Source organism: Poecilia reticulata, linkage group LG16, assembly GCF_000633615.1.
Source record: "Poecilia reticulata strain Guanapo linkage group LG16, Guppy_female_1.0+MT, whole genome shotgun sequence".
NCBI lineage: Eukaryota > Metazoa > Chordata > Actinopteri > Cyprinodontiformes > Poeciliidae > Poecilia > Poecilia reticulata.
The window spans coordinates 762,450-771,860 of NC_024346.1; the positions used below are offsets into that span (position 1 = coordinate 762,450).

Sequence of the window (9,411 nt, forward strand, 5' to 3'; positions counted from 1 at the left end):
AAGTTTCATATCAACATGACGGATGCAAATATATTCAGGCTCATAAATTAAGTTGCAACATTAACAGACTAGAAGTGAAGCGTGATGTAAAATGTTCTACATAATGTTTCTCTGTTGTGATGCTTTTAAGCTGCTATGGCATCAAAAGACAAGCAGAGAATTTCAAACCATTTGCGGAAACGTTTACAACACGGACTGAAAAACTTTGACTCTGTGTCAATAAAGGTGTAAAAACCGTATTTATTTCAAGTAATTTGCGAAATAAAACCCACCGTTTTAGGGATCACATGGCTAAGAAACGTGATAATGTTACAAATATCTTTAAAATTTCCTCTTCGGTCACATTTCAGTCCGTTTYCTCGTCAATATGCGAGTTTAGAGCGATGCGCGCTCCCGCGACASGGGATGCAAGTYTGGGCAGGGACGCGTTTCTGGGCATAACACCTGTCCTTATGTGGACTGATTGATCCGTTTTCTTCTCACCCTACAGTTTCCATTGGAAGTCCTGTAGTGCCTCTAGAGGTCAGAGAGTGAACTACACCTGAAGCAATGAGCTGAAAAACTAAGTAATTTTGTCCCTGAGCTGGATTACGTAATAGAAATATACACTGCTCAAAAAATAAAGGGAACACTTTAACATTTAAGCGAACACTGAAGTGTTCCCTTTATTTTTTTGAGCAGTATATTTAGAATGACTTAGAATGATATATTAGCATAAACAAGGTGATAAAAATTGTGTTATTTCTGATTTTGGGTACATTGTATTAATGAGGACAGGAAGTATTCAGTATTCAGTCATATTTTATACATTGCAGGATGAAAAATGCTGAAATTAAGATTCCATGTAGCTGATGAGACAGCAGATGGCCGTGTTGAAACTGGAAAGGTATTATTGTTACTATGGTTACGTCAACAGAGCAGAGTCAGAACCTGTTTGCAGCATCACGTGATTTACTGAACAAGAACCCACAGACCAACCCGGAAGCATCTCAGGTCAGCGTTTCTCCACAAGATGAACATAAAACGGGTCGGTTCCGGTCCCAGGTCTGGTCCAACAGTCTCGGTTAAGTCTTGTCTGGTTGCTGGATCCACTTTAAAACCCGATTCCGGTCATGGTAGCACTCCAGAACYTCAGTGTTCTGGTTCTGATCCAACAGAACCAGWCCTCCAGCTGCTCAGCGTCAGTCTGGCGGCCCCTGCTGGAGGTTCTGGTTACATCTCATCAGCGTGTCCGGTTTTYCCCGCCTCACGTCCAGTCTGCCCGGCAACAGCAGCCGTCYCGTTCTGTGATTGGCTGGTGTCTAAGCTCTCCAGGGTTCCTATTGGCTCCGGCAGTGCCGCTGCYCCCTCTGCAGGTCCTGATTGGCTGAGCTCAGGAGGCACCGATGAGTCCGAACGTGCAGCAGAACCGGCGCCGTAGTCAGCCGGGTTGGAGAAGTTTGGATCCGTCAGGATGTTTCTGGACACAACTGCAGAAAATAAAAATGATTATTTCCTGAGGTTCCGACCCGGCAGGCTGACCCAACCCTCGGCTTCGTCTCGGTCCAAAGAACCGCGTCTAAGTGGAACTGCTAGCAGGCGAGAGATCCGAACCGACCTGCGGCGGTTCTGTAGTCGTCGTCGGCTGACGGGCGGCGGCTGAACGGGCTGAAGTTCGGGAGGACGATCAGGCTGAGGGACACTAGCAGGATCTGAGGACAAACAGAAAGCGGTTCTGACTCCCCAAGCGTCCCGGAACCGGCCCGGCGGACCCGACACCATAAGAACCACAGAACCTGTCAGAGCTCCTCACCAGTAAGCAGGTGCTGGTCTGCGCTCCTTTACTGGCCGTCTGCTTGATGAGGGAGCGGAGCTGCTGCAGCTGAGCCAGGAGGGACCTGAGGGGAGACAGAACCACGACCCGGCTCAGAACCCGGTCCGGAACATCTGCCGCCAACAAAAAGGCTAGCTATGCTAACTCCGATGTGCTCAACATGAACATTAGCCTCCTAACGCTAAACCGCAATACCGACATGGTATTTAGCGGAAGCTAATGCTAATGCGCTCAGCATAAACAGCGTTAGCGTAAGTCTGCTCCTGGATCTACAGCAGGGAAACATCGGGTCAGAACCAGAGGAATCATCTTACACGTTGTGTTTCTCCAGCTGCTCCACGGTTCGCTGCAGCTCCTGGTTCTGAGCCGAACACGCCGCTGCCCTGCAGACAGAACCAGACCGGGTCAGAACCATTAAGATGGTAGCGGGGTCAGGCCACTAGGCTGCACTGTTGCTATGTCAGTGAGCATCAACTAATCCTGCTCACGAGTTACCATGGCAACRCAAGGACTGCGCGCCGGCGGTACCTGCTCTCCAGGCCGTGGATGTACTCCTTCCTCCTCTTGCGGCTGTCCTGAGCCGACTGCTTGTTCCGGATCTTCCTGCGGACTTTCTTCAGGATCCGCTCTTCAGCCTGCGGGGAGAGAAACACGTCAGAGACCAATTCAAGCTCCAAAACAAGATGGCCGCCAACATCACTCAACTAGTTCTGTTGTAAATGAATATTTTAGTAATCGAGTAATTATCGATTATTCTTACGATTAATGGAGTTATGGGATAAAATACAATATTAGTAAATCTAACATAACAGCAGAGTTACTATCGCATATCAACGTCAGGCCAGTTTTTCATATTTAAGCTCAAGTTACTTTCCTGTAGTTTAGAAAACTAACCTGTAACAATATTAGCCGCCTTTCTAAGTTAACCTGAAGAAAAGTTATACAAGAATCTGAAGTTAATTTAATGATAGAGGCAGGCTCACAGATACGCTTATAAAAATGTCAATACTCCAGTTTCTGATTTATGTACCGTATTTTCTGGACTATAAGCCACAACCCCAAAGTTTTTTAAACCAGTAAACTATAAGCCTCAGATTTCTCTGCCGCTCCAACAGCCAACATCTGGGTCATCACAGGTCGACTGAATATCACATTTATTACATGTGGAGGTGATATTACTGGGTTGAAAAAGAAAAAGGTGCCAAGTTTAGATTTAACTGAACTGATTAGTTTCTGAACCGTAACTGTAACAAAGTGCTGATCCTTCGTGTTGCTACTAGCATGAGCTAAATGAAAATGGCTGCTTTCCTCTTCTTCTTCTTCTTTAGATTTCAACAGCAGCTTGCATCCATTATTGTTGCTCTACTGCCACCTACTGGATCCTAATATCWTTACCTCAGATTCTCATAATGATCCCAGTATTTAAAAAACGAAAAATGCTATTTAACTGATCAACAACATTCTCAAGTTTCAATTCCCTATAAAACCTAATTCCGTTTTAATGGCCGCTTTCTTCTTTTACTTCCAATGATTCCCTTCCTGCTAAAGCGCCCCCTGGTGGTGGAAGAAAAATCCACATATGAGCCGCATGGTTCAAAGCTTAGGAAAACAGTAGCGGCTTATAGTCCAGAAAATACGGTACTCATCTCCATTCAGTTTAGCAGGTGAACTCTGACCTTGCCCAAACATTAGAGCTTTGTGTTCATGTTAGCGACGGGATCCGACACCTTCGATCGTCATGGAAACTCATCTATCAGTTCCGCTCCACCGGGTTGAGATGAGATTAGTTTTCCGGTTCATTCGTGCATCTAAAGCACAGCCGCCCGCCGTGTTCAGTCTGTCTGCTCACCTGTATAAAAACACCTGCCAGAAGCAGCAGCTCCAGGAGAAAAGCTGCCAGACTCCAGGAATCGTCATTTAAAGGAAAAATGCTGAAAACCTGGRCATTATCATGAATCAGTGAATCCCCACAGGCCGAATCTGAAAATCGGATGTTYTGGCTTTCGTCAACAACTCAGAGGTGAAAGTCCCAACGACGCGGCCGGAACACGCTGGCTAAATAATAAAGCATAACTGAACGGAGCTTTAAGGCCGGAACATTTTCCTGGAGGAATTTTAATACTTGAGGATCATTGGAGGAATCGCTTCAGCTCTTCTCTGAACTGAGGAAGTTCAGTTAGTGCAGTGGTGAAAATAACCCTGGTTTTCAGTTGGACCTTAGTGAGTGGGAGGTTGCTGGGCAGGGACACGCCCTCCTCTGTCAGCAGCTTCTGCTCCTCCTCCGTCAGCCGCAGGTCAGGGAACAGCGGCGCCTCAAGAAGAAGAAGAARAAGAAGAGTGAGTCCTCCAGTCTCAGACGCCCTCTGATGACACTCACTGACAGGAAGTCTTACCTGGTCTCTACCTGAAAGAGGGGCGGAGCTCCGGCCGCCGTCACATGGAGAGGATGATGATGATGAAGACGAGACGGCGTGCAAGTCGCTGAAGATGCAGGAGTCCGAAAACAGCAGCTGGGAACTCCATTCATCTGGAGGAGGAGGCGGGGCGATGTGATGGGGGGGGTGGTGGGAGGAAACAAGGTGAGTTGATGACTTTGACAAATGACATCATCATGTGGACTGAGTGAGAACAGGGTCAGAACCGGACCTACCCAGCTCGATGGAGATGACGTTCTCCTGACCGGGTTCAGGTTTGGCTCCGCCCACAGAGCTGATGTCATAGACCACCTGGTAGACTGCTGTTGGGGCTGGCTGGCTGGTCGCCGTGGTTACTGCTGTCACCATTGCAACGGGGGTCTCCTCCGAGACGTCACTCTCGGACGACGTGTCGGCGGTACCGGTACCGGTTCCGAACACTTCGTTGGGGTCGACAGCCTGCAGAACGTCCTCCGATTCGCTGTCATCCAAGGTCACCTGATAGGAAGTAAGGACGAATGAGAAGAGAAGGCCGGACCCAGAAACACCTGGTGCCGAAGCACCAGCAGGAYTCTGGTTCCGGCCCAGAAGGAGTCAGGATGTGAAGACTAACTGAGCATGCTCAGACCGCCTTTCAGCTAAAATGCTCCTTGCCAACACCAAGGAGTTTCGCCTCCATTAAAAACAACGCTCATTTACTGTTCTCCTTCTATTGACGCCATTTCTCATCTTATCCTCTGGGATAAGGAGGAAGGATGCTAAGCGTCCATTAGCATCCTTCCTCCTCGTACCTGTCAGTGTGTCCTGTATCCACCTTATTCCTACGCTCCATGATGCTTTGCGTGAATTATRGGAGCGACTTCCGCCGCAAGACAGAACYKCCAKTTGTTTACATGTTAGCAACTCGCTAACCGGTTTTCCACAGAGGATTTAGGCTATAAAATATGTGGAACTCCAGTTATCACAGCTTAAATGTGACTATTGTTTTACCTACAGCTAATGMKGGAGGGATGGCGACTTGAAGAAATAGCCAATAACCCGCACTAGCATAGTTAGCTGCTTCACTGACTCGGTTGCTGCAGATGTTATCTTGAAGTTGCTGCAGCTACAAACTGAACCTCATCTGATTATTAGAGATCAGCGCAGCAGATCCCAGAGCTCCACCAGGGCGTCTTGCGACTCTTTCCAGTGGAAAGTTTCTCTCTATAACGGGTTAATGTGTGGGTCGGTTCGGTTCTGGTCCAGTGGGGAGATTCTCAGCAACGGAGAACCTCAAGGTTCTGGTTCTGATGGACTAAATGGACCCAGATAGTTTATTTTGTCTTTTAAATTCCAACAAAACATAAAGTTCCCAYCACACCAAGATAATATGATGTTTTATCCTGCAGCTCAGATCTGACCAGCTTCTCGTTATTCCTGTCTTCAGAGAAACGAGCTGCTAGCCGCGATGCTAACTCACCGTCACTACGTCACAAAACGTCACGTTCCCGTCGCTCCCCTGATSAAACTCACAATCTGCCCGGAGCTGCTCTCTGGTAGCAGACGGTCAACACGTTTTATTAAATATTGTATTATAACCGAGGAGAGAGATGTAACTTCTGTCATGAATATAGAAAAAACCCTACAAATKAGTGAAATGCTTCTACTTCCTGTGGGCTCCGGAAGTAAGACCGTTTCCACAGTAAGCCCCCAGGAACCAGGTGGATAATCCAGTCTAGGTTTCTGCAGGAGTTCCTCAGGGCTCAGATCTACATCCTGGCCACATATTCAGCAGATATATTAATACCCGTCGTTACGCTGACGACGCCCAGCTCTGCCTTTCCTCCAGCCCACCTCCTGTCAGACCGTCTTGGAGATCAGGTCATGGTCGTCTCAAATACAAAGAAAGGTTTTATTCACTGGCACAGCTCCCACCTTAAAGGGACAGTATCGGGTATTTCTCAGGCACATGCTGCCGTTTTAGAGCACAATCAAGTAACCAAGTTACCTTCAGGGTTAATAAAAATGCTTTTTATAAATTAAATATGACTTTGACTTCCTAATTTAACTCATTGAAATTGGGTCTTTGTCTCTTTAAGAAGCTCCTGGTCTTCCTCAAGCTCCGCCTCCAGGAAGTCGTCCCAACATGGCTCCTCTATTAACCCTTTAATGTTTTTACCAGTCCTGCTCTGAGCAGCAGCTCATGAGCTCAGCAGCTGATTGCTGCTGGCTAGTCTGAAGGAGCTACGCCTCAGAGGCGGGGCTAGGTCCACCCAGGCGATACAACTGAATGGTTGCCATGGAGATTAGAGGATTTGTCAAACACGAAGGAATCAAAGCAACAAGTCAGGGAAAAACAGATGAACGCAGTCGGTTTGACAGGATGCTGCCGGCCCTTTAAGGKCGAACCTCACCGCCATCTTCATCCTCTCAGGTAAACAGGATGCACCTGTTCCGTCCATCACCTGGTCTGCGTACCTTCACTGTAACACTAACTGCCCCTTCCTCCCCCTGCTGCTGCCGCCCTGGTCTGCAGCCGGATCGGAACCATCTCTCCATCACGTCCAAATAAAGTCCAGCTCTACACCTGAGAACTCACCTGTTCACCAATATATCCACTCACACAGCTGGGGTCCACCACCCAGCCCTGCAGGGGCTCTCTGAAGCGGGTCGAACCGGGCCGGCGACCCACTGGCCCGGTTCCAGGCAGAACCGCTCCGCTCTCAGCGTCCATCAGCTGAAACAAACCACAACAACATCAGAACCACCTAAAACCCAAACGGGTCTGCTCCCAACCAGAACCAGAACCATCTGCTGTAGCTTCGGATCAGAACCTCTGAGAGGAAATACAAAACACATCCAGGTTCTGGTTCTGGTTTCACCCAGAGAACCCAGAACAGGAACCAGAACTGGGTTTGTTTTCCCTGCCAGGTTCTGAATGGTTCTGTTCTGTTGGTCCTCCAGAGGGAAGCTGGCAGTTTGGACCCGAGGTTCTGGTTTGGCCCGGTTGCTCCAGCAGGCTCAGTGGTCCAGGACATCCTGCTGGACCCGCCCTCCAACTCAAACATTCCCGTCCCGCCTCTGGAACCGGACGGACCGGTTCTGACCAGGACCGCTGCTGCCCGCACAGCAACACAATGCAACCAGTACCAGCAGAACCTGGACCCAAACATTCAAACCCAAACAGTCTGAGAATGCTCAGCCGGAGGAACCAGAATCAGAACCATCTGTTTAGATGAGCAGAAACCCGGAGAGGTTCTGGCCCGGAACCCTCCAGAACCTCTGATCTCCCGGCAGACCAGGCTGAGGTTCTGAATCCAGAACCTTCCTGACGCAGCTCAGCAGGTTGAATCCGGATTGAGATCAACTTTCAGGACCACCAGAACCAGAACCAGGCTGACCCGGACCAGGAGCTGCACATACTCACAGAGTGGTTCTGTTTGGAGCTGGTTCCGAATCAGCGCGTTCGGTTCGTCATCAAACCAGAACCAGAACAGCTGGCAGCCTGGGAGCCTCGGCGCTTCCTGCTCTCTGGTTCCCCCTGCTGGCCGCCCGCAGCTCCGGCACTTCCGGTTCCACAGCCGGACATCACGTCACGGAAAACACTAAAGACGTTGAGTTATGTAATCTGAAATAACCAGAAACACTTTACTGTGGTAATTGGGGCAGGAACCCATGTTCTACAGCCAATAAGGTGTTTCTTCATTATTTATTCTTCTGACGTCATCCGTGATGCAGCCCTAACCCACACCGTCACCCCGACAACGGTGACGTCACAATGTGCAGCTTGATCCCAAGAAGTCTTATTATTTTAGTGGGATTCTGAGTTAAAATGACGTCATCATTGTTCAAGTCAATGGAGGCTCCGCTCGGCCAGGCACACAGGCGCTTGTTACCATGGTAACGGCTCCAACTCTGAGCACAGGGTATTATGGTCTGTCCGACGCAGCTCCAGGTGAGCTTAGCCACTACAGCTAACACCCTGCTGTTGAAGATCCRGGTCAGAAACGGAAGATGGAGGTTGAAGGAATCTGTACGAATTCACTGCGACGGAAACAGGCTGAGGACAGAGGCAGCGGTTCGGTTCGGTTCGGCAGGTCAGTCCGGCTCTTCGACCAGATATTCACCTGCGCCACAGCTCAAGACATTACGGTACACCCGTTTACGTGCTGCTTTCACAATAAAAGCGCACATCCGGTCCATGTTTGATCCAGCCGCTGCAGTTGCACAAAGAAATAATGTATCAGAAATAATTGGGGACATTTTGCAATGCTGGAAAACTCTGTTTCCAGATTTCTGTCACTTCTGGGTGGAAGAGGGGCACCTTTGAACAAAACCAGAACAATAATAATAATAATAATAATGTGTATTTAGTGAGATGTTATAGATGTATATGTGTAGAGACAGCTAGGTGCGAGTGGCGCAGCTCTTCTCTACAGTTTCTACTTATTTTTGAATACAAAAGTAAAAAGCTAGGGTTGATATTTGCTGGTTGTGTCCCTTCGTCATCCAGAAAAGAGAGAAGTCACTGGAAACAGTTTTTCAGCAATAAGCATTGCAACTTAGGGGGACAAAAGTAAAAATATGGTTTTTGAATAGGCTTTTATTTTGGAATAAAACATCAGATCGGGTTGACATTTGCTGGTTTTGATCAAAACCCTCTAACCTCAACCCTCTTCCACCCAGAAGTGAGAGAAATCTGGAAACAGAGTTTTCCAGCATTGCAAAATGTCCCCAATTATTTCTGATACATTATTTCTTTGTGCAACTGCAGCGGCTGGACCAAACATGGACCGGATGTGCGCTTTTATTGTGAAAGCAGCACGTAAACGGGTGTACCGTAATGTCTTGAGCTGTGGCGCAGGTGGATATCTTTGTGCGGGCGGCTGGTCGAAGAGCCGGCGAGCTTCACTGCAGTGGAAAACCAGGTTATGAAGTTTATCCTCCYGCTGCTTTTTGTTTTTAAAATGGTACATTTAGGTTTGCCTCCACTTTTATAAACTAATGAATCTTATATGCATCATTGTTTGTCTCACTGTTGGTGCAGATATCAGGTGAACTCTGTTCTCTGCCTGCTAGCAGTTTAAATTAATTTCAGCTTCACTTTCAAGAGTATTCAGATTTTAACCTGCATTTTCTAAGTAGTAAATATTTCAGTTCACTCTTTACTCAGTAACTTGTGTTGTTAAAACTCTGAAACATTTT

The 9,411-nt window shown here is 47.9% G+C and overlaps 1 protein-coding gene across 1 annotated transcript; it reads right to left on the bottom strand.

Moving 5' to 3' along the window:
- Positions 1-931: 931 nt before the first annotated feature.
- On the bottom strand, positions 932-8,353 carry creb3l4 (cAMP responsive element binding protein 3-like 4). The gene is made up of 10 exons (XM_008430597.2): positions 7,634-8,353; positions 6,806-6,943; positions 4,464-4,725; positions 4,207-4,340; positions 4,030-4,125; positions 2,342-2,448; positions 2,128-2,196; positions 1,793-1,877; positions 1,598-1,691; positions 932-1,469 (listed from the first exon to the last, which is right to left on the bottom strand). The coding sequence occupies exons 2-10, from the start codon at positions 6,938-6,940 to the stop codon at positions 1,213-1,215; spliced, it is 1,239 nt and encodes a 412-aa protein (XP_008428819.1). The 5' UTR covers positions 6,941-6,943; positions 7,634-8,353; the 3' UTR covers positions 932-1,212.
- Between the last annotated feature and the right edge of the window lie 1,058 nt (positions 8,354-9,411).